The sequence below is a fragment of the Salvelinus namaycush genome, unplaced genomic scaffold (genome assembly GCF_016432855.1).
Source record: "Salvelinus namaycush isolate Seneca unplaced genomic scaffold, SaNama_1.0 Scaffold1089, whole genome shotgun sequence".
Lineage (NCBI taxonomy): Eukaryota > Metazoa > Chordata > Actinopteri > Salmoniformes > Salmonidae > Salvelinus > Salvelinus namaycush.
The window spans coordinates 18421-44414 of NW_024057774.1; the positions used below are offsets into that span (position 1 = coordinate 18421).

The 25994-nt window shown below is 40.7% G+C and overlaps 1 protein-coding gene across 1 annotated transcript; it reads right to left on the reverse strand.

Annotated features, from left to right (window-relative positions):
- Positions 1 to 1638: 1638 nt before the first annotated feature.
- On the reverse strand, positions 1639 to 25758 carry LOC120035676 (growth hormone-inducible transmembrane protein-like). The gene is made up of 9 exons (XM_038982244.1): positions 25667 to 25758; positions 22259 to 22402; positions 13131 to 13233; positions 12793 to 12904; positions 10155 to 10296; positions 8733 to 8841; positions 8098 to 8286; positions 6261 to 6432; positions 1639 to 2381 (listed from the first exon to the last, which is right to left on the reverse strand). Exons 2-9 carry the CDS (start codon positions 22391 to 22393, stop codon positions 2297 to 2299), a joined length of 1047 nt encoding a protein of 348 aa, XP_038838172.1. The 5' UTR covers positions 22394 to 22402; positions 25667 to 25758; the 3' UTR covers positions 1639 to 2296.
- Between the last annotated feature and the right edge of the window lie 236 nt (positions 25759 to 25994).

Sequence of the window (25994 nt, forward strand, 5' to 3'; positions counted from 1 at the left end):
TGATGTTCTGATATTGTGATGTTCTGATATTATGATGTTCTCATATTATGATGTTCTGATATTGTGATGTTCTGATAGTATGTTCTGATGTTGTGATATTATGTTTTGATATGATGTTCTGATATTGTGATGTAAGTGTATTTCCTGCTTTTTCTTCCATCTGATTGTATTAATGAAAGCCAGACAGTAAAATTGATAAACTCCCATTTGTGCACAAAAATGTGTGTGCATTACAAAACCTACAATGACTAATTAGTCAATTGCCCTCCAGTAGTCCATAGTAATAAGGCTGTGCTTCCACCTATCCAGTCCTTTCAGATAGGTGGCCAAGGAAACGTGGTAGAGGCCAGCGAGCAACCAGCCCCTGGTGTTGCACCACCTCCTCTAAGCTGAGTGTGGTTTTGACTGATTCTTGCCCCGACCATGGTGTTCACGACCTGGCGTGTGGTGTCCACGGCCTTCCGTGTGGTGTCCACGGCCTTCCGTGTGGTGTCCAGGGCCTGGCATGTGGTGTCCAGGGCCTGGCGTGTGGTGTCCACGGCCTGGCGTCAGACAGGTTAGTCTTTCCTGCTGTCAGTGATCTTTACTCAGACAGGTTAGTCTTTCCTGCTGTCAGTGATCTTTATCCAGACAGGTTAGTCTTTCCTGCTGTCAGTGATCTTTACTCAGACAGGTTAGTCTTTCCTGCTGTCAGTGATCTTTACTCAGACAGGTTAGTCTTTCCTGCTGTCAGTGATCTTTACTCAGACAGGTTAGTCTTTCCTGCTGTCAGTGATCTTTACTCAGACAGGTTAGTCTTTCCTCCTGTCAGTGATCTTTATCCAGACAGGTTAGTCTTTCTTCCTGTCAGTGATCTTTATCCAGACAGGTTAGTCTTTCCTCCTGTCAGTGATCTTTATCCAGACAGGTTAGTCTTTCCTCCTGTCAGTGATCTTTACTCAGACAGGTTAGGCTTTCCTCCTGTCAGTGATCTTTATCCAGACAGGTTAGTCTTTCCTCCTGTCAGTGATCTTTACTCAGACAGGTTAGTCTTTCCTGCTGTCAGTGATCTTTATCCAGACAGGTTAGTCTTTCCTCCTGTCAGTGATCTTTATCCAGACAGGTTAGTCTTTCCTGCTGTCAGTGATCTTTATCCAGACAGGTTAGTCTTTCCTGCTGCCAGTGATCTTTACTCAGACAGGTTAGTCTTTCCTCCTGTCAGTGATCTTTACTCAGACAGGTTAGTCTTTCCTGCTGTCAGTGATCTTTACTCAGACAGGTTAGTCTTTCCTCCTGTCAGTGATCTTTACTCAGACAGGTTAGTCTTTCCTGCTGTCAGTGATCTTTATCCAGACAGGTTAGTTTTTCCTCCTGTCAGTGATCTTTATCCAGACAGGTTAGTCTTTCCTGCTGTCAGTGATCTTTACTCAGACAGGTTAGTCTTTCCTCCTGGTACATTTAAATGGTGAATAAAGGTGACCGTGATTATTTTCCTCATCCTGTTACTTAGTGGAGATTCTCCTGACCAAGATGTTACTGAAAACAGTCAAGACGAGCCTCGACAGTATCACACAAATTATTCAGAGAATAACACTGATCAATATGCTTCAAAAATGTCCATTTTGTTTTCATGAAATAACTCAACATAAATACACAAACTGTATTCTCTTTCACTTTATTGAATGATACCAGAACAGCGTAGATCACTTTCAATCACTTTCATTCTAACAGAAACAACATGTCAAAGCCCAACCCATCCAAGGATCAGCCCGATACAACACATCCAAGTTCAGTCTCTGTCAAGGAGTTAAGTACATAGTCACACGTATTGTATGTGTGGAGGCTAGAAGAAGTACAAGGTTGAGGGATGATATATCTGATGTTTGCCCATCTTTGTCTTGCTTGTCAGGAATGGGAACACGCCCCTCAAGTGAAAATAAATATATATAAAATATAAAGGAATAATTAGAGAAGGAGACTGAGGGGCAACCTGTGATGTTGACAGATATCCCCATGAACAATCCTGACTTCTAAATATGCCTCCCTCAGAATCAAGACAAAAGCATATTTTTAACATTCTGAATATAGAACAGAGCAAGTTGTCTCCTTTACAAGGATGAGTGGCAATATGTTCTAGGAAATTGCAATCCTCTTCTTCACACAAAAGCAACAGATTTATTATTGTGTGAGTTGAAAATAGGTTTTCAAACTAAAAGTATGTAACATCTGGTGTATGGTGCTAATTGTAGAAGACATCGTTGTTGTTCAACTCTGTGGAAGTTTGAAGGTTTAACGTGGAAGTCAGACTGGAACGTCTTTATTTCTTTCTGTTTCCGCCGCCGGACAGAATCATCACCATCCTCATGAAGATGTTCAGCGTGTCCATGTAGATCCCCATGCACCTACAAGACAGGATAAACACCACAGAGCACCAACCGTCAGTTTCATATATCACTATACAAGACAGGATAAACACCACAGAGCACCAATCGTCAGTTTCATATATCACTATACAAGACAGGATAAACACCACAGAGCACCAATCGTCAGTTTCATATATCACTATACAAGACAGGATAAACACCACAGAGCACCAACCGTCAGTTTCATATATCACTATACAAGACAGGATAAACACCACAGAGCACCAACCGTCAGTTTCATATATCACTATACAAGACAGGATAAACACCACAGAGCACCAATCGTCAGTTTCATATATCACTATACAAGACAGGATAAACACCACAGAGCACCAATCGTCAGTTTCATATATCACTATACAAGACAGGATAAACACCACAGAGCACCAATCGTCAGTTTCATATATCACTATACAAGACAGGATAAACACCACAGAGCACCAACCGTCAGTTTCATATATCACTATACAAGACAGGATAAACACCACAGAGCACCAACCGTCAGTTTCATATATCACTATACAAGACAGGATAAACACCACAGAGCACCAACCGTCAGTTTCATATATCACTATACAAGACAGGATAAACACCACAGAGCACCAACCGCCAGTTTCATATATCACTATACAAGACAGGATAAACACCACAGAGCACCAACCGTCAGTTTCATATATCACTATACAAGACAGGATAAACACCACTAGGCCAGTATTCTACTGTATAGTAGGCCAGAATTATACTGTATCAATAGTATTTAGTATAAAATCATACTGAATCAGAATGGTAAATAGTAGGATAATACTGTATAGTAGGAGTATAGTAAGCCAGATTTATACTGTATCAATGGTATTTAGAATAATATACTGTTTCATAATGTATTTAGTACATTAGGAGAGTATTATACAGCATCATGACGGTATCGAGAGTATTATACAGCATCATGACGGTATCGAGAGTATTATACAGCATCATGACGGTATTGAGAGTATTATACTGCATCATGACGGTATTGCCAGTATTATACTGCATCATGACGGTATTGACAGTATTATACTGCATCATGACGGTATTGACAGTATTATACTGCATCATGACGGTATTGAGAGTATTATACAGCATCATGACGGTATTGAGAGTATTATACTGCATCATGACGGTATTGCCAGTATTATACTGCATCATGACGGTATTGCCAGTATTATACTGCATCATGACGGTATTGCCAGTATTATACTGCATCATGACGGTATTGCCAGTATTATACTGCATCATGACGGTATTGCCAGTATTATACAGCATCATGACGGTATTGAGAGTATTATACAGCATCATGACGGTATTGAGAGTATTATACAGCATCATGACGGTATTGAGAGTATTATACAGCATCATGACGGTATTGAGAGTATTATACAGCATCATGACGGTATTGAGAGTATTATACAGCATCATGACGGTATTGCGAGTATTATACTGCATCATGACGGTATTGCGAGTATTATACTGCATCATGACGGTATTGCCAGTATTATACTGCATCATGACGGTATTGACAGTATTATACTGCATCATGACGGTATTGACAGTATTATACTGCATCATGACGGTATTGACAGTATTATACTGCATCATGACGGTATTGACAGTATTATACTGCATCATGACGGTATTGACAGTATTATACTGCATCATGACGGTATTGACAGTATTATACTGCATCATGACGGTATTGCCAGTATTATACTGCATCATGACGGTATTGCCAGTATTATACTGCATCATGACGGTATTGACAGTATTATACTGCATCATGACGGTATCGAGAGTATTATACAGCATCATGACGGTATCGAGAGTATTATACTGCATCATGACGGTATTGACAGTATTATACTGCATCATGACGGTATTGACAGTATTATACTGCATCATGACGGTATTGACAGTATTATACTGCATCATGACGGTATTGACAGTATTATACTGCATCATGACGGTATTGACAGTATTATACTGCATCATGATGGTATTGACAGTATTATACTGCATCATAATGGTATTGAGTGTTATACTGCATCATAATGGTATTGACAGTATTATACTGCATCATTATGGTATTGATAGTATTATACTGCATCATTATGGTATTGATAGTATTATACTGCATCATAATGGTATTGATAGTATTATACTGCATCATTATGGTATTGATAGTATTATACAGCATCATAATGGTATTGACAGTATTATACAGCATCATAATGGTATTGACAGTATTATACAGCATCATAATGGTATTGACAGTATTATACAGCATCATAATGGTATTGACAGTATTATACAGCATCATAATGGTATTGACAGTATTATACAGCATCATAATGGTATTGACAGTATTATACAGCATCATAATGGTATTGACAGTATTATACAGCATCATAATGGTATTGACAGTATTATACAGCATCATAATGGTATGAATAGTATTATACTGCATCATAATGGTATTGATAGTATTATACTGCATCATAATGGTATTCTACACTGAACAAAAATATAAAACGCGACATGGAACAATTTCAAAGACTTTACTGAGTTACAGTTCATATAAGGAAAATCAGTCAATTGAAATAAATTCATTAGGCCCTAATCTATGGATTTCACATGACTGGGAATACAGATATGCATCTGTTGGTCACAGACACCTTAAAAAAAGGTAGGGGTGTGGATCAGAAAACCAGTCATTATCTGGTGTGACCACTATTTGCCTCATGCAGCGTGACACCTCCTTCACATAGAATTGATCAGGCTGTTGATTGTGGCCTGTGGAAGATTGTCCCATTCCTCTTCAATAGCTGTGCGAAGTTGCTGGAAATTGGCGGGAACTGGAACAAGCTGTCGTACACGTTGATCCAGAGCATCCCAAACATGCTCAATGGTTGACATGTCTAGTGAGTATGCAGGCCATGGAAGAACTGACATTTTCAGCTTCCAGGAATTGTGTACAGATCCTTGTGACATGGGGCTGTACATTATCATGCTGAAACAATGCTGACGTACTGCCAACGACATTGAAGGTGGCTTATGGTAGAGAAATTATCATTCAATTATCTGGCAACAGCTCAGATGGGCATTCCTGCAGTCACTATGCCAATTGCACACTCCCTCAAAACTTGAGACCTCTGTGGCATTGTGTTGTGTGACAAAACTCCACATTTTAGAGTGGCCTTTTATTATCCTCAGCACAAGGTGCACCTGTGTAATGATCAAGCTGTTTAATCAGCTTCTTGATATGCCACACCTCTCAGGTGGATGGATTATCTTGGCAAAGGAGAAATGCTCACTAACAGGGATGTAAAACAAACTTGTGCACAACATTTTAGAGTAATTAGATTTTTGTACGTATGGAAGATGTTGGGGCTCTTCTAGTTCAGCTCATGAAACATGGGACCAACACTTTACATGTTGCGTTTATATTTTTGTTCAGTATATATCAAAGCAGGACAAAGAAATAAAAAATAAACAGGATAAATGGACTAGTTGACTATCTGTTTAAACAGTAAGGTACAGAACTGGACTAGTTGACGGTCTGTTTAAACAGTAAGGTACAGAACTGGACTAGTTGACTATCTGTTTAAACAGTAAGGTACAGAACTGGACTAGTTGACTATCTGTTTAAACAGTAAGGTACAGAACTGGACTAGTTGACTATCTGTTTAAACAGTAAGGTACAGAACTGGACTAGTTGACTATCTGTTTAAACAGTAAGGTACAGAACTGGACTAGTTGACTATCTGTTTGAACAGTAAGGTACAGAAATCAGACAGTAAAGATTACTCTGCAGACGTCACTTACGAGTTGATGGGGTCGTATTTCTGCATCCCGTACATGGGGTACGTCTCCGCCCTCTTGATGACCTTCTGGGTGTCGTAGAGCAGGAACAGGCTGAAGAGGACCAGACCTCCGTAGATAGCGATGGAGTACAGGCCTGCTCCCATCGCTGAGGTAGGGGGCAGGAACATTGAGCCTGGGGACAGAGAGAGTGGAGAGGACATTGTATTAACACCATGTCCTCAAGCTCAATTAATAACTGAGGGGAAATGATGTGTCAAGGGTGTTTGTCAGCAGAGAGCCAGAACCTAAATAATGCTGTTTGAAAAAGAAGAAACTCCTGAACTCTGAATACTCCACTAACAATTCACTGGGTTTGATGGAACAAAAGGTTACCGTTCAATAGACTTCATTGATGTCTGTCCACCATGTTGTTTATCATTGATAAACACTTTTAAAAAAGGCAATAACCATTTAGTTGTCCTCTAAAAGTATGATGTTTACATCCCTGCATTTTATGTTCCTTTGTGGAGTGGACCATAATAAAATGCCTACTAACCGATGGTGGTGGTGGAGACCAGTGAAACCCACAGCCAGGGTTATTGATCTAAAGATACTAACTGATGGAGGTGGTGGAGACCAGTGAAACCCACAGCCAGGGTTATTGATCTAAAGATACTAACTGATGGAGGTGGTGGAGACCAGTGAAACCCACAGCCAGGGATATTGATCTAAAGATACTAACTGATGGAGGTGGTGGAGACCAGTGAAACCCACAGCCAGGGTTATTGATCTAAAGACACTAACTGATAGAGGAGGTGGAGACCAGTGAAACCCACAGCCAGGGTTATTGATCTAAAGATACTAACCGATGGAGGTGGTGGAGACCAGTGAAACCCACAGCCAGGGATATTGATCTAAAGATACTAACTGATGGAGGTGGTGGAGACCAGTGAAACCCACAGCCAGGGTTATTGATCTAAAGATACTAACTGATGGAGGTGGTGGAGACCAGTGAAACCCATAGCCAGGGTTATTGATCTAAAGATACTAACTGATGGAGGTGGTGGAGACCAGTGAAACCCACAGCCAGGGATATTGATCTAAAGATACTAACCGATGGAGGTGGTGGAGACCAGTGAAACCCACAGCCAGGGATATTGATCTAAAGACACTAACTGATGGAGGTGGTGGAGACCAGTGAAACCCATAGCCAGGGTTATTGATCTAAAGATACTAACTGATGGAGGTGGTGGAGACCAGTGAAACCCACAGCCAGGGTTATTGATCTAAAGATACTAACTGATAGAGGAGGTGGAGACCAGTGAAACCCACAGCCAGGGTTATTGATCTAAAGACACTAACTGATAGAGGAGGTGGAGACCAGTGAAACCCACAGCCAGGGATATTGATCTAAAGATACTAACTGATGGAGGTGGTGGAGACCAGTGAAACCCACAGCCAGGGTTATTGATCTAAAGACACTAACTGATGGAGGTGGTGGAGACCAGTGAAACCCACAGCCAGGGTTATTGATCTAAAGATACTAACTGATGGAGGTGGTGGAGACCAGTGAAACCCACAGCCAGGGTTATTGATCTAAAGATACTAACTGATGGAGGTGGTGGAGACCAGTGAAACCCACAGCCAGGGTTATTGATCTAAAGATACTAACTGATGGAGGTGGTGGAGACCAGTGAAACCCACAGCCAGGGTTATTGATCTAAGGATACTAACTGATGGAGGAGGTGGAGACCAGTGAAACCCACAGCCAGGGTTATTGATCTAAAGATACTAACCGATGGAGGTGGTGGAGACCAGTGAAACCCACAGCCAGGGATATTGATCTAAAGATACTAACCAATGGAGGAGGCAAAGACGACTCCGAAGCCCACCGCTAGGGGTCCTCCCATGTTGAGGAACTTCTCACTGGGGGCACACATGGCCACGGTGGACAGACCCCCCACAATGCCCGCTGTGTACCAGGCTGCCCTCATCATCAGGGGCCCACCTAGCAGAGTCATGGGGGCTATGACCGCTCCCATCACACCTGGAAACACAGGGACAAATGGATTGATTTATTAGGTTAGTTTAAAAAAGGGACCATGTACGTACATCAAACATGAAAAAGCACCAGATTTTAGCTACACGCCTATTTATCATCTGAGGTCCAAATAAAGAGGTTATATATATATATATATATATATATATATATATATATATATATATATATATATATATATATATATATATCACAAGATGTTCTATTTAAAGAAAACAGATCTGGTATTTAACAGTCTTCTCAGAATATTCTCACAGGCACAGCACCAGTGTCAGTAAGTACTAGAAAACCCTGTTCCATTCAAGTCGACTGCTGCTGCATAGTCAGGGTATTCTGAACCTTGATAGTACTGCCCTCTAGTGGTGAGAATAAGCAAGTGGGACGTTTCAATTGACAAATGCTTGATACAGTGAGAAGGTAAAGCAGTCCAACACCTGCATGTAGCATCCAGGCTAGATGTTTGGCTCCTGGGCTCTGGTCATAAGAGATAGATCTGACCAGCATGCCTGCTCCAATCATGGCTGCAAAGGTAGCGCCAATAGCCTGGTGAAAAAAATGACAAATGTCTATATTATTTCAACAACAACAAAAATACCCACAGTGGCTATTGAAAAGTGTCTGGAAATCATACACAATGGTTTGAAAACCAGCACCAGATGTATCAACACAATGAGGTTAGGTGGGCCCTCAAACCACTACTTTCCTTTTTAAGGGTTAATAACATTCTGTGGATGCAGATATATTTGTAGTCATTAGTCACTGGCCCAGTGGCAATCGTCATCATAAATACTAATATTTCCTTGAAGGTAAACTCAGCGATATGACGTAGATGCAGAAAGTAAACAGCATAGTGGGTCAATTTTCACAACAACTAAAAGCGTTGAAGCGTGAGGCTCAACTTCTCTGCTGTTTTGGTCCCTTGGCTACCCCGCTGTAACAGCTTCTCTGCTGTTTTGGTCCCTTGGCTACCCCGCTGTAACAGCTTCTCTGCTGTTTTGATCCCTTGGCTACCCCGCTGTAACAGCTTCTCTGCTGTTTTGGTCCCGTGGCTACCCCGCTAAACAGCTTCTCTGCTGTTTTGGTCCCTTGGCTACCCCGCTGTAACAGCTTCTCTGCTGTTTTGATCCCTTGGCTACCCTGCTGTAACAGCTTCTCTGCTGTTTTGGTCCCGTGGCTACCCTGCTGTAACAGCTTCTCTGCTGTTTTGGTCCCTTGGCTACCCCGCTGTAACAGCTTCTCTGCTGTTTTGGTCCCTTGGCTACCCCGCTGTAACAGCTTCTCTGCTGTTTTGGTCCCTTGGCTACCCTGCTGTAACAGCTTCTCTGCTGTTTTGGTCCCTTGGCTACCCCGCTGTAACAGCTTCTCTGCTGTTTTGGTCCCTTGGCTACCCTGCTGTAACAGCGTAAAGCTAAATCTATGCAAATGGCAGATCTTTGTGTAACTGTGTGAGAGTGAAGTCTTGCATCTCTCTCATCTCAATATCTGCGGTGCTGAAATAATACAAGCTGTCTTGACTGGTTAAATCCAGGTGAAATAATACAAGCTGCCTTGACTGGTTAAATCCAGGTGAAATAATACAAGCTGTCTTGACTGGTTAAATCCAGGTGAAATAATACAAGCTGTCTTGACTGGTTAAATCCAGGTGAAATAATACAAGCTGCCTTGACTGGTTAAATCCAGGTGAAATAATACAAGCTGTCTTGACTGGTTAAATCCAGGTGAAATAATACAAGCTGCCTTGACTGGTTAAATCCAGGTGAAATAATACAAGCTGTCTTGACTGGTTAAATCCAGGTGAAATAATACAAGCTGTCTTGACTGGTTAAATCCAGGTGAAATAATACAATGTGAATTACCAGCCAGGATCCTCTCATCATGACACCCATGAGGGCCGGGGTCCTGCTGACGGCTACAGCTGACAGAGCTGTCATCCCCACACTGCCTGCAAAGTACATGTAGGTCGAGTGGATCCTGTCCTTCACGTACTGGGGCCAGATACTGGAGGAGACACAGGGAAAATAAACATTTACAGAGGACAACACGTGTTGATATTAGAGGTCGACCGATTAATCGGAATGGCCGATTAACTAGGGCCAATTTCAAGTTTTCATAACAATCGGTATCTTGCATTTTTGGACACCGATCATGGCCGATTACATTGCACTCCGAGGAGACTGCGTGGCAGGCTGACTACCTGTTACGCGAGTGCAGCAAGGAGCCAAGGTAAGTTGCTGGCTAGCATTAAACGCATCTTATAAAAAACAATCAATCTTCACATAATCACTAGTTAACTACACATGGTTGATGATATTACTAGTTTATCTAGCGTGTCCTGCGTTGCATATAATCGATGCGGTGCGCATTCGCGAAAAAAGGACTGTCGTTGCACCAACGTGTACCTAACCATAAACATCAAAGCCTTTCTTAAAATCAATACACAAGTATATATTTTTAAACCTGCATATGTAGTTAATATTGCCTGCTAAAATGAATCTCTTTTAACTAGGGAAATTGTGTCACTTCTCTTGCGTTCTGTGCAACAGAGTCAGGCTATATGCAGCAGTTTGGGCCGTCCTAGCTCGTTGCGAACTGTGTGAAGACTATTTCCTCCTAACAAAGACAGCCAACTTCGCCAAAGGGGGATGATTTAACAAAAGCACATAAGCGAAAAAAGCACAATCGTACCTAACTATAAACATCAATGCCTTTCTGAAAATCAATACACAGAAGTATATATTTTTTTAAACCTGCATATTTAGTTAAAAGAAATTCAGGTTAGCAGGCAATATTAAACTAGGGAAATTGTGTCACTTCTCTTGCGATTACTGCACGCAGGGTCAGAGTATATGCAGCAGTTTGGGCCGACTGGCTCGTTGCGAACTAATTTGCCAGAATTTCCACGGAATTATGACATAACATTGAAGGTTGTGCAATCTAACAGCAATATTTAGACTTATGGATGCCACCCGTTAGATAAAATACGGAACGGTTCCGTATTTCACTGAAAGAATAAACATTTTGTTTTCAAAACTATAGTTTCCGGATTCGACCATATTAATGACCTAAGGCTCGTATTTCTGTGTGTTTATTATATTCTAATTAAGTCTATGATTTGATATTTGATAGAGCAGTCTGACTGAGCGGTGGTAGACAGCAGCAGGCTCGTAAGCGTTCATTCAAACAGCACTTTACTGTGTTTGCCAGCAGCTCTTCGCTGTGCTTCAAGCATTGCGCTGTTTATGACTTCAAGCCTATCAACTCCCGAGATTAGGCTGGCAATACTAAAGTACCTATTAGAACATCCAATAGTCAAAGGTATATGAAATACAAATGGTAGAGAGAGAAATAGTCCTATAATTCCTATAATAACTACAACCTAAAACTTCTTACCTGGGAATATTGAAGACTCATGTTAAAAGGAGCCACCAGCTTTCCTATGTTCTCATGTTCTGAGCAAGGAACTTAAACGTTAGCTTTCTTACATGGCACATATTGCACTTTTACTTTCTTCTCCAACACTTTGTTTTTGCATTATTTAAACCAAATTGAACATGTTTCATTATTTATTTGAGACTATATAGATTTTATTTAAAAAATCTGCTGATTAATCGGTATCGGCTGTTTTGGGTCCTCCAATAATCGGTATCGGTGTTGAAAAATCATAATCGGTTGACCTCTAGTTGATATACCTGCACAATATGCACCCTGTTCCCAACATAGGGCACTATACTCAACCAGGAATCATAAGTGCTCTGAGTGAGTGCACTCTGTAGGGAATAGGGTGCCATTTTCGACACAGATAAAGTAACACTTTCGTTTGAGTTGTGGTGAAACCTATGGAACTACACAGAAATAGCTGCAGTAATAACAATGACATATGTACTTGATACCAGTACAACACACACACACACTACCATGTGATAATACCAGTACAACACACACACTACCATGTGATAATACCAGTACAACACACACACACACTACCATGGGATAATACCAGTACAACACACACACACACTACCATGGGATAATACCAGTACAACACACACACACTACCATGTGATAATACCAGTACAACACACACACACACTACCATGTTATAATACCAGTACAACACACACACACTACCATGTGATAATACCAGTACAACACACACTACCATGGGATAATACCAGTACAACACACACACACACTACCATGTGATAATACCAGTACAACACACACACACTACCATGTGATAATACCAGTACAACACACACTACCATGTTATAATACCAGTACAACACACACACACACTACCATGGGATAATACCAGTACAACACACACACACTACCATGGGATAATACCAGTACAACACACACACACTACCATGGGATAATACCAGTACAACACACACACACACTACCATGGGATAATACCAGTACAACACACACACACTACCATGGGATAATACCAGTACAACACACACTACCAATGGAAGCATCAGCACTTACACAGCCCTCTCGATGGCACCGATCTCATTGGACATGCCTAGTCCGTAGTAGCACAGAGCTCCCAGGCCTACAGCAGCCCCTCCAGCCAGGAACATCCTGCCCATGGAATCCACTGTGAGGGAATAAATAGCACACATACAGCAGGTAAAACCTGCTGCTGACCGGCACAAGGTACTGACTTCCTGATGTAACTGTGAGGGGTGTGAGATGGGCCTGTGTTTCCTTCAGCTATGTTTACATGACAGGTCCATCATTCTCCTGCCCCCCCCTAGCAAGCAGACGTTTGTGTTGCGAGCTGACATTTATTTAAAAGTGGTTTAGTAAGTCAATATATTCACTTCTGATGGCAGTATCAGTCGCTGGCTCGAACGCGGCCTGTTGGAGCTGGTCCTTGGCCGTTTTCCCACGACGGAAACCAAATCTGGATTTGGTGGAATAGCCCTGATGAAAGAGGAAAATAAAGCTTAAATATAACACATAAGCAGTTATTATTACGGCATGTTGACCTACAATTGAAGACATACAAATTGTCCACAGGTAGGGTCTTTCAAAGAAAAACAAGTCGATGTCCGTAGCCCTGCAGAAATCTTATTACCATAATAAATACATTGAAAATAATTAAATGACAAAAAAAAAATATAATAATAAAATATATATTATATATCTTTTTTTCATATCTTAAGGGTCCTAAAACTCAATGTAAATAACTAAATGATCCATGGTATGACCATGTTAAAACAACGCCATATGTTAGCTTAGTAGAACCCCCCCCCCGTAATGCATTCACTATTGTCTAAAACTGATCCATTTATCATCATCATCATCAGCTGTACTGGCACGGCTCTAGTCATTACCTGTGTCCCATAATGTGCCTGCATTCCATACAGAACCAGGTTAATAATGACTAGCCAACTTTAATTAGCATGACCTTGCAGGGCTTGGCATTCAGGTAAATTTGCCAGTGGCACACCGCGCCAGTACCAACGGAAAACTACTGTCCTGAATTAAAAGAATACCGGCACAGAAAGCAGATGATGTGCACATCTTTAATTTGCAGGCTGAGCAAGTAGCCTATCCACACACACAAACAATTACATTTCAACTTGGAAATATCATGTTTACATTGACTGTTTAGAACCATCTCGAAAAGGGTGTTATTGTTAGCAATTTTGAACAGTCAGTCTACAGATGTAGGGCCCTATAAAATCAGTTTTATTTTTTGGGTAAATTTAGTTCCACCAGTTTAGTTTTTCAAGGTTTTCAAGGTTTCCTAGTTTTTTCAGGTTTTCACTCTCAAATCCCACTTTTTAGAGAAAAACTAAAAACAATGGATGTTCTAAGTCAACAATGCTTAAAACACATCAGGAGACCACTTTTGGAGGTCTGGGAACTATATATATATATATATATATATATATATATTTGGCAGATGTAGTTGCCCTTTAGTTCAATTGCGAGCCTAGCAAGAAAACAGCGCTGCAATGGATAGTGGCTTACAGTTTACAGGCTCTTGATCGAATTACAGGCTCTTGACCGATTCTTCCATTTTGTGTATTTTTTGGGGGCTTTGATTGAAACTTTTTTATACAGCGTTTCCTATGACCGAAAAGAGCTTCTGGACATCAGATTTCCACATCAGTCACCGGCTTCATTAATACAGTTGAAGTCGGAAGTTTACATACACCTTCGCCAAATACATTTAAACTCAGTTTTTCACAATTCCTGACATTTAATCCTAGTAAAAATTCCCTGTCTTAGGTCAGTTAGGATCATCACTTTATTTTAAGAATGTGAAATGTCAGAATAATAGTAGAGAATGATTTATTTCAGCTTTTATTTCTTTCATCACATTCCCAGTGAGTCAGAAGTTTACATACACTCAATTAGTATTTGGTAGCATTGCCTTTAAATTGGTTAACTTGGGTAAAATGTTTCAGGTAGCCTTCCACAAGCTTCCCACAATAAGTTGGGTGAGTTTTTGCCCATTCCTCCTGACAGAGCTGGTGTAACTGAGTCAGGTTTGTAGGCCTCCTTGCTCACACACACCTTTTCAGTTCTGCCCACAAAGTTTATATAGGACCCATTTGCGACCAAGCTTTAACTTCCTGACTGATGTCTTGAGATGTTGCTTCAATATATCCACATAATTTCCCTTCAAGATGCCATCTATTTTGTGAAATGCACCAGACCCTCCTACAGCAAAGCACCCCCACAACATGATGCTGCCACCCCCATGCTTCACGGTTGGGATGATGTTCTTCGGCTTGCAAGCATCCCCCTTTTTCCTCCCAACATAACGATGGTCATTCCAAACAGTTCCATTATTGTTTCATCAGACCAGACCACATTTCTCCAAAAAGTACAACCTTTGTCCCCATGTGCAGCTGCAAACCGTAGTCTGGCTTTTTTATGCCGGTTTTGGAGTAGTGGCTTCTTCCTTGCTGAGCGGCATTTAAGGTTATGTCGATATAGGACTTGTTTTACTGTGAAAACAGATACTTTTGTACCCGTTTCCTCCAGCATCTTCACAAGGTCCATTGCTGTTGTTCTGGGACTGATTTGCACTTTTCGCACCAAAGTACGTTCATCTCTAGGAGACAGAACGCGTCTCCTTCCTGAGCGGTATGACGGCTGTGTGGTCCCATGGTGTTTATACTTGCGTACTATTGTTTGTACAGATGAACGTGATACCTTCAGGAGTTTGGAAATTGCTCCCAAGGATGAACCAGACTTGTGGAGGTCTACAATTTGTCAATAGTTTATAGAGACACCTTTTGCAGCAAATACAGCTCCAAGTCTCTTGGGGTATGTCTCTATAAGCCTGGCACATCTAGCCACAGGGATTTTTGCCCATTCTTCAAGGCAAAACTGCTCCAGCTCCTTCAAGATGGATGAGTTCCGCTGATGTACAGCAATCTTTAAGTCATACCACAGATTCTCAAATGGATTGAAGTCTGGGCTTTGACTACGCCATTCCAAGATATTTAAAATGTTTCCCCCGTCCCAGTCTCAAATCTCTTGAAGACAAACAGGTTTCCCTCAAGAATTTCTCTGTATTTAGCACCATTCATCATTCCTTCAATTCTGACAAGCTTCCCAGTCCCTGCAGATGAAAAACATCCCCACAGCATAATGCTGCCACCACCATGCTTCACTGTGGGGATGGTGTTCTCGGGGTGATGAGAGGTGTTGGGTTTGCGCCAGACACAGTGTTTCCTCGATGGCCAAAAAAACTCAATTTTAGTCTCATCTGACCAGAGTACCTTCTTCCATATTTTTGGATAGTCTCCCACATGTCTTTTGGCAAACACCAAACATGTGCGGTTATTTTTTTCTGGACACTCTTCCATAAAGCCCAGCTCTGTGGAGTGTACGGCTTAAAAGTGGTCCTATGCACATATACTCCAATCTCCGCTGTGGAGCTTTGCAGTTCCTTCAGGGTTATTTTTGGTCTCTTTGTTGCCTCTCTGATTAATGCCCTCCTTGCCTGGTCCGTGAGTTTTGGTGGGCGGCCCTCTCTTGGCAGGTTTGTTGTGGTGCCATATTCCTTCCATATTTTAATAATGGATTTAATGGTGCTCCGTGGGATGTTCAAAGTTTAGGATTTTTTTTAATAGCCTAGCCCAGCCCTGTACTTCTCCACAACTTTGTCCCTGACCTTAGTGGTGTTGCAGACTCTGGGGCCTTTCAGAACAGGTGTATATATACTGAGATCATGTGACAGATCATCTGACACTTAAAGTCCACCTGTATGCAATCTAACTAATTATGTGACTTCTGAAGGTAATTGGTTGCACCAGATCTTATTTAGGGGCTTCATAGCAAAGGGGGTGAATACATACACACGCACCACTTTTCAAAAAAATATTTAAACAAGCTTTTTTTTTTTTCATTTCACTTCACCAATTTGGACTATTTTGTGTATGTCCATTACATGAAATCCAAATAATAATGTATTTAAATTACAGGTTGTAGTGCCACAAAATAGGAAAAACACCAAGGGGGGTAAATACTTTTGCAAGGTACTGTATGTACATATCCCAAACAGCAGCCATGGATTACAGGCTAGAGCTGTAATCGATGGCTGCTATCTAGGAATGGGACACTAATGCTTATAAGAAATTCCAGTACATACTCCGACGAGCCATCAAACAGGCAAAGCTTCAACACAGGACTAAGATCGAATCCTACTACGCCTGCTCTGATGCTCGACGGATGTGGCAGAGTTAGCAATCTATCACAGATTACAAAATGAAACCCAGCGGCGAGCTGCCCATTGACGCAAGCCTACCGGACAAGCTAAAAACCTTCTATGCTTGCTTCGAGGCAAGCAACACTGAATCATGCATGAGAGTACAAGCTGTTCCGGACTGTGTGATCATGCTCTACGTAGCTGATGTGAGACCTTTAAACAGGTTAACATTCAGATTACCAGGACTCGTACTCAGAGCAAGCGCTGACCAGCTAGCAAGTGTCTTCACTGACATTTTCAACCTCTCCCTGACCCAGTCTGTAATACCAACATGTTTCAAGCAGACCACCATAGTCCCTGTGCCCAAGAATGCCAAGGTAACCTGTCTAAATGACTATCATCCTGTAGCACTCAAATCTGTAGCCATGAAATGCTTTGAAAGGCTGGTCATGGCTCACATCAACACCATCATCCCGGACCCACTTTAATTTGCATACCACCCCAACAAATCCACAGCTAACACAATCTCTATCGCACTTCACACTGACCTCTCCCACCTGGACAAAAGGAACACATATGCGAGAGTGCTGTTCATTGACTATAGCCGAGCTTTCAACACCATTGTACCCTCCATGCTCATGACTAAACTAAGGACCCTGGGACTTAACACCTCCCTCTGCAACTGGATCCTGGACTTCCTAACGGGCCGCCCCCAGGTGGTGAGTAAAAGTTGTCAAAGATTCGAGAAACATGACATGCTAAAGACCCTGAGACATGCCAGCTGAAACATGACATGCTAAAGACCCTGAGACATGCCAGCTGAAACATGACATACTAGAGACCCTGAGACATGCCAGCTGAAACATGACATACTAAAGACCCTGAGACATGCCAGCTGAAACATGACATGCTAAAGACCCTGAGACATGCCAGCTGAAACATGACATACTAAAGACCCTGAGACATGCCAGCTGAAACATGACATACTAAAGACCCTGAGACATGCCAGCTGAAACATGACATACTAAAGACCCTGAGACATGCCAGCTGAAACATGACATACTAAAGACCCTGAGACATGCCAGCTGAAACATGACATACTAAAGACCCTGAGACATGCCAGCTGAAACATGACATACTAAAGACCCTGAGACATGCCAGCTGAAACATGACATACTAAAGACCCTGAGACATGCCAGCTGAAACATGACATACTAAAGACCCTGAGACATGCCAGCTGAAACATGACATGCTAAAGACCCTGAGGCAAAGAAGGGGGCATTGGAGGGTGCCAACACGTGACAGAGACAATATCAGAGAAAATATGAAAAACACACACCTCCAAAACAAGCTACACTGACTGACATATCCAAATATTTGCCGCCTTAGGCGACTTACATATCCAAATACTTGCCGCCTTAGGAGAGATTCAAGATCTCATTGAGGCTGTGCCAACATTGTGACTGAATGGAAATGTGTGTGAAGTAGCTATAGAAACCATCACGCTTTGGGGCCAAAACATTTGGACCTGGAGAAGTAGGTAACCAAGGAGTAAATCAGCAGCATAACAAACCAGGGCAGGGAGCCACCAGCTACAGAGAGCCTGATCTCTCTTCATCTCCCCTCTCAGAGAAAACTCAGATATATAGCAACTACATACAGACAGAGTTGTTCTGTATGGCTCAATCAATTCCAACCGTGTGTCTTCATGTAGTGTAATTAATTAATCTAGTGTTTATTATTAACTTTGTTATCTTATGACTTATTTCTCTATTTTATGTCTATCTGTATTATTGGTAAGGACCCGTCAGTAACCATTTCACTGCTAGTCTACACCTGTTGTTTACCAAGCACGTAAACAATACATTTTTGATTTGAGACTGTTGTATTTGGCTAGCAGTGTTTTTGTACTGTACAAATGTAGGCTACATGTGATGGCAGAGTTTGGAAAACCAATGCTGCAGAATTGATACAAGTCATCAGGATATCATTCTGCCAGGTAGACGTACTTTGCAGTCAACATTTAATTGGGACGGTTTTTGGGGAAAAAGTGCAAGAATATGTTGAAGATAAATACACAGAGACAGAAGACGAGAGGTCAAAAGGACGAGAGGTCAATAGAGTAATACCGATGAAGGGAAATAGTGTTTTATCTGTAATTATTGATCAATGGTTCAGAGACATGGGAGGGATATGTCTTCTGAAATAGGATCCTTGGTATTTGGCCAGTTTTATTGCAAGGAATTCTAATTGGTCAAACACAGGCTAGGGCTGGATTATAAAACTACATTCTGTCTCCACTTTGTTCTGTGGAGAGAACCACTGGAGAGAATCACTGAGGACAGGGGAGAATGACCATCTACTTCTCAGCATAACATCTTTGATTTATCCTCTTTGAATAAACCTATTTTCCTCCCCTTGATTTGCTTTGGGGTTTGTGTTATTGAAGAGTAGCATCGACTGCTAACAAAAGCCTTTAGAAACGTGCACTTGAACAGCGTGTGATGACTGAAGATTCACTTTGGACCAACATTTTGGAATATCTGGTTTGCATACCCATTGCTGTTTGAATAAACCTTGATTAAAAAAAATCTAATTGTGAACCAAAAAGTACTGTGTCCAGAACAAAAAATTAAAATAAATAAATAATAATTGGCAACCTAGCGACCAAAAAAAGGAGTGTCGCACTGCCAAGTCAAATGAAAGTGTTTTGGTCGCAGTTTTGAGCTCTGACTGGTAAAGTGTGTCTTATTCAACTTCTCTGTCAGAGATGACTGTACCTGATGAGGCTTAAGCAAGTATGTATGTATGCATGTGTGTATGTGTGTATGTGTGTATGTATGTATGTATGTGTGTGTGTGTGTGTGTATGTGTGTGTGTGTGTGTGTGTTAGGGATGGGGAAGAGTAATTGTGTACCCGAATAGACATCCAAACTAAATCTTTAACCAGAGATCCATTTTGTTCTTTAAATACTGCAAAACTATTTGATAAAGAAATAAATTATTTTGACTCTAGCGTTCCATTGGTACACGTACATTTGCGGGACAAAACTAAAAAAAATAAAACCAAGTCAAGCATCCCACAGTTCTTCTCCCTAAATTCCCTTTCCACTCGGTGTCTCACTCATTCAACTGTGTTTCCCTCTAATTGATTCTACATCTGCATTGCTTGTCGTTTGGGGTTTTAGGCTGAGTTTCTGTACAGCACTTTGTGACATCTGATGTAAAAAGGGCTTCATAAACACATTTTTAAATAATACATTTTCATTTAAAATGTTACATAGAATGTATCCAGTGAAACATGTCTTGGAAAGATTCAAGCTGACTAATGTGATTTCTGTGGAATGGAGAAGGAGACCATTTTGCATTTGTTTTTTGCCTGTATTTATAGTACAATATTTTGGATTAACATACAGAATTTTGTTACAAAAAAAACAGGACCGGTTGTACTATTTAATGGTTTTGATATAATGATTTATTTCAGAAATTCTGACATAGATAAAGATGTAGTATATTTAATTAAACTGCTAATAATACTAGGTAAATTTCATATTCACAAATGCAAATGGTCTAATTCAAAACCTAACTTTTTTCACTTTATAAATTAATTTAAACAATATGGCACTACTTTAACTAAAATGAAAAACTAAAAGGCTATTAAAACTTGTATTATTAATGAATATGATTTGTTTGTGTAGGATTCCTGGCCATGTAAATAGTTTGTATGTATGCTTGTTTGCATGTGACTATTCCTCTTTTGTTTGTTGATATTTGTTAAATATTAATTAAAAATTAAATTAAAAAAATACATTTGATCGAAACATTTAATTGATCCACAAGCTAAATAAATGTCAACATCCTTATCACAAACTCAAACTGGACTGGTTGACTGAAGTAGGGAAATATGTGTTCCAGCAACGACCTGCAGGTTGGTAATAAGTGCGTCCAGTCTATTTTCCTCTCAGGCTACTTTGTGGTTGTCACTAGTTACCACAGCCACAAAGTCCAAATTGGCTATATAGTAAAAATTCATTAAAAAAAATAAGTGCTTTTGGTCTTCGTTAGGGTTAGACATAAGGTTAGCAGTGCGGTTATGGTCTAGGGTTAGGTTGTCAAATTGTAGAAATAGGCGGGGTTTATGACTTTGTGGCTGTGGTAACTAGTGATGACCCTACTTTGTGAACTGCTAGTCCCCCCCTGGCCTTTCACTGACCTGGAAGACCTTGTGTTTCATTCAGGGAATCACTGAACTGATCAATTGATTGGGAGTCCAATAGGGCGGCACACAATCGGCCCAGCGTTGTCCGGGTTTGGCAGTCATTGTAAATAAGAATTTGTTCTTAACTGACTTGCCTCGTTAAATAAAGGTTAAATAATAAATAAAAGGTGTGGTGCCTAGTTGGAACAAACTCCTGCAGTGCGTAGGTAACAGGATGAACAGGATTGAATAGCAGGGTTATAGCCTAGGCCAGGGGTAAACATAGACAGCTTTCACACTGAAAATACGCCAAAACATTAGATTTATAAAGAGCGTATTTTAAAATCAGAATCATTAAGCCTAGGCCTACTCACCAAACAGATGTCGTAGCCGTAATTCACCCCCATGCAGTGCTCAATGTGGAATTGCTAATCCATTTAGAAAATTCCAAAGTGCAGGTGGAATAAACTACATTGAACGGCTGTATATCGAAAAGAACAATTGTGTTTTGTAACCCTGAATTTAAAAAAAATATATTTACCAAATTGATCCCCGTTTCAAATGATCACTGAGTAACTGTTCCAGATGTGAGATGACGTCACACTATTCTGTTATATTTTATTCTGTTATATTACAATGTTTTTTACTATAAAATAGGTGTCTTGACTGATAAGGCCTCGAGAAATAAGAGCATATCGTCTGGTAAATGAACAAAACAATACCATTGCACAGCCATAGGCTTCTACAAGCAAGCGCCACTTCTGAGATTGCTGCCTTTTTGAATATTGTTGTTCCACAATACAATTTAACCAGTTGATATTACGGTTTCAATAAATTAACAAATTGTACTTGTCTTTTATTGCTTAAATATGAGGCAATTTAGCAATTAGGATGTGTTGTCTGTACTGGTTATGATCAACAAGGCATTTTTACAAACTGTTGGCATATAGATAAATGTGCACATATGTTTTCCCCAGTGCAGGCCTTGTGTTCTAAAAATGTCTTGTTTAATTTTAGTAAAAATGTGAGTGCTGGAACAGTCCAACAATGTCAAAAGCCCATCCCTGATGTGTTACCTGGTGGACCTTGAGGAGGGGCGGGCAGCTCTTCAGGGTGGAGCTCCTCAGGGCTGGAGAGCCCTGGGTCAACATAGGACGCAGCCCGGACACAGGGAGACTGCGCAGGCATGCTAGCCTCACCAACATGGTCATGATGAAGCTCTGGAATTACAATCGGAAAACAGTCCAATTTCTATCACCTGAAGCATGAGGTAAGCAGAGAGGAAATGGGTCTACAACAGACACAGTCTACAACAGATACACGTTTGGAAACGTTTCTTTAGATATTTTGTCTCAAATTCCCCGTCATAATGACCAACTGTCCTGCCCACCAGCACAGTAAGTTGATTGAATTGTATTTAATATCTGGCTTCACACTGACTGTTTTTGTGCAACCCAATACAATAGGGAGCACCGCTTGTCTATGTAAATACAACCGTGTGGCTAAAAGCAGCTAACTTTAGCTCACTAACTTGAAAACCAAATGTTGAATTGCATTGATTTCTACGTCGGGCATTAATGAGCGTTTGGATCAGGAAAGTTTCCTCTCACGACCTCAGCAAGCCAGAATGTCAAAAACATAATATATTTTAACTTACTTTCCTTTTTAGGAATGTGATATAATATCTCTACAGGAAAGTATAATTACGTCAACTTTTCAAAGCGCTGGTAGTGAGTTCACATTTCTATCACCTGAAGCATGAGCACAATATGAAAATACAGGCAGGAGAAGCATGGATACTTGAAAATAGGGGCAGGAGAAGCATGGATACTTGAAAATAGGGGCAGGAGAAGCATGGATACTTGAAAATACAGGCAGGAGAAGCATGGATACTTGAAAATACAGGCAGGAGAAGCATGGATACTTGAAAATGGGGTCAGGAGAAGCATGGATACTTGAAAATACAGGCAGGAGAAGCATGGATACTTAAATACAGGCAGGAGAAGCATGGATACTTGAAAATAAGGGCAGGAGAAGCATGGATACTTGAAAATGGGGTCAGGAGAAGCATGGATACTTGAAAATATGGGCAGGAGAAGCATGGATACTTGAAAATGGGGTCAGGAGAAGCATGGATACTTGAAAATACGGGCAGGAGAAGCATGGATACTTGAAAATAGGGGTCAGGAGAAGCATGTATACTTGAAAATAGGGGTCAGGAGAAGCATGGATACTTGAAAATACAGGCAGGAGAAGCATGGATACTTGAAAATACAGGCAGGAGAAGCATGGATACTTGAAAATGGGGTCAGGAGAAGCATGGATACTTGAAAATACAGGCAGGAGAAGCATGGATACTTGTAGCAACGTCACAAGACTTCCGGGAACACTTGCGAAACAGACCAAGCAGGCCAGGCCGGGGTTTGAGAAGTCAACGAGAGAAGTGAACAATTCTTCCTTAGTTGTTAACTTTCTCAATCTAAAAAGGCACAACCTACATCGGAGCCAATGTCTTCAGTACTTGAACATGTTATTACTTCAACCTCGTGAAAGTGACAAACTGACACGTTTTCATTTTCTTCAAAAACAACTTTAAATCGAAGGCGTGCCTTTGATTTGACGGCCTACACATCCGCAGTTTGGCGCGGGCCGATGACGTTTCTGCGTATGAGCTAATGAACGTCGCCATCTGATCTGGGATTTCTATTGAAAAAGCAGTCTCTGCCTGTCTCTATACTGTAGGTCTTTGCTTGCAGAGTTCGTCCATGTGAATACATGGTTCTGCACAGGCCTCAGTTGATAGAAATATTAACTCAATACCAGCGCTCTGAAAAGTTTGTAATTAAACTTTCCTGTGGATATACTGTCTCACATCCCAACCTGCAAAAGGAGCAACCGCACAGACAACCGGTAAAGTAAGTTAAAATATAATTGTATTCAACATTGTGGCTTGTAGAGCTTGTGAGAAGAAATTTTCCAGACAAATATATGCCAATAATCTCAGACTGTGAACCAGAGGTATCACCACAGATAGAACAATGAGACAGATATTTTAAAGGATGTGTAAATATGAAGCATCCAGTTGGCGTTTCCACTCAATACCAAATATGGTGATGAGAGGATGCCCAGTGGACGGAATTTTCTCATCAATGAAATATTTGATCTCCATACAGTTCATTTCCAAAACTATGATTAATTTGCTCCCATTGGAAACGACAGTTTCTGGTCTATCTTGGGTTAGTTATAAAAAATCTTTGCTATCACAGTCATTGTCAGGCCACTAGCTCGTTTTCTATAGGGAACAAAATATAAACAACATGTAAAGTGTTGTTCCCATGTTTAATGAGCTTTAAAAAAAGATCCCAGAAATGTTCCATATGCACAAAAATGCTTACTTCTCTCAAATTTGGTGCTCAAATTTGGTTACATCCCTGTTAGTGAGCAGTTCTCCATTTCTCCATTGTTCTCCATATCAAGAAGATGATTAAACAGCATGATCATTACAGGCATATCTTGTGCTGGGGACAAAAGGCCTCTCTAAAATGTGCAGTTTTGTCACACAACACAATGCCACAGATGTCTCAAGTTGAGGGAGCGTGCAATTGACATGACTGCAGGAATATCCACAAGATCTGTTGCCAGAGAATGTAATGTTAATTTCTCTACCATAAGCCGCATCCAAAATCGTTTTACAGAATTTGTCAGTAGTCCAACCAGCCTCAAAACCGCCGACTACATGTAACCACGCCGGCCCAGGACCTCCACATCCGGCTTCTTCACCTGCAGGATTGTCTGAGACCAGCCACCCAAACAGCTGAAGAAACTAAGGAGTATTTCTGTCTGTAATAATGCCCTTTTTTATGGAAAAACTAATTCTGATTGACTGGGCCTGGCTCCCTAGTGGGTGGGCCCATGCCCACCAATGGCTGTGCCCCTGCCCAGAAACTTGAAATCATTAGATCAGGGCCCAATTTATTTATTTAAATTAACTGATTTCCTTATAAGAACTGTAACCCAGTAAAATCTTTTAATTGTTGCTTTTATATTTTTGTTCAGTATACAAAGGCGAGTGATAAACATAGCTAGCTTACAAGCTGATCATTCTGGTTTTCATAACACAGTATGTTAGCTAACATTAGCTAACTACAGAATCCCAAAGCTTGGAAAATTTAAATTAAATAACCAAGGTCATGAACACAAAAGTACCAAAACTATCTTTCATAGTCATAAAAAATATATATTTTATTGAATTTGGCAGAGAATGTTCCTTGTTTTGTAACCATTGCGTACGTCAGTTAATTTAGCAGCTTGCTCGCTATAGTAGCTAATCGCTGTTGTGAATCATATCGAGTTGACAAGTTAACCTCGTTTCCTCCTTGAACGCGTTGCTACAAATAGACATTGATTGATCATGTCAACAATAAAACACAGTAATCCTACTTACAATGTTTAAAAGACAAGTCAAATCGCTATATATTACATACCAAGCGTGTAGCTAGAGTTCTGTTCACCTTCCTTGAGATAAGTGCGCACTTCACTGACGTAATATGACGCAGTTTCGTGAACGTTCTGACCGATGTCGTCATAATCAAGGGACGAATTTCAGTGAAATTATGTGACTTGTAGTTCTTCGGTCGTTTTTTTTATTTCTAGAGATTCTAAAGACGTGTAAAATTAATTCCAACAGGTGGCGGCACATCTTCATCCACCAAAAAGTGCTGCAACCTTTGCAAGTCAACTTTTTAGGATAGCATATCTTTCAGTTTCAACTTGCTTATGACTCTTTGGAAATCAAATTTGTTTTAAATGGGT

Excerpts from the sequence above, each read along its gene's own strand:
- LOC120035676 (XM_038982244.1), bottom strand. The coding sequence starts at position 22,393 with ATGACCATGTTGGTGAGGCTAGCATGCCTGCGCAGTCTCCCTGTGTCC. Across the intron at positions 13,234-22,258 it reads CCCTCCTCAAGGTCCACCAG|GGCTATTCCACCAAATCCAG; the intron begins GTAACACATCAG and ends CTCTTTCATCAG. Across the intron at positions 2,382-6,260 it reads AAATACGACCCCATCAACTC|GTGCATGGGGATCTACATGG; the intron begins GTAAGTGACGTC and ends CCTGTCTTGTAG.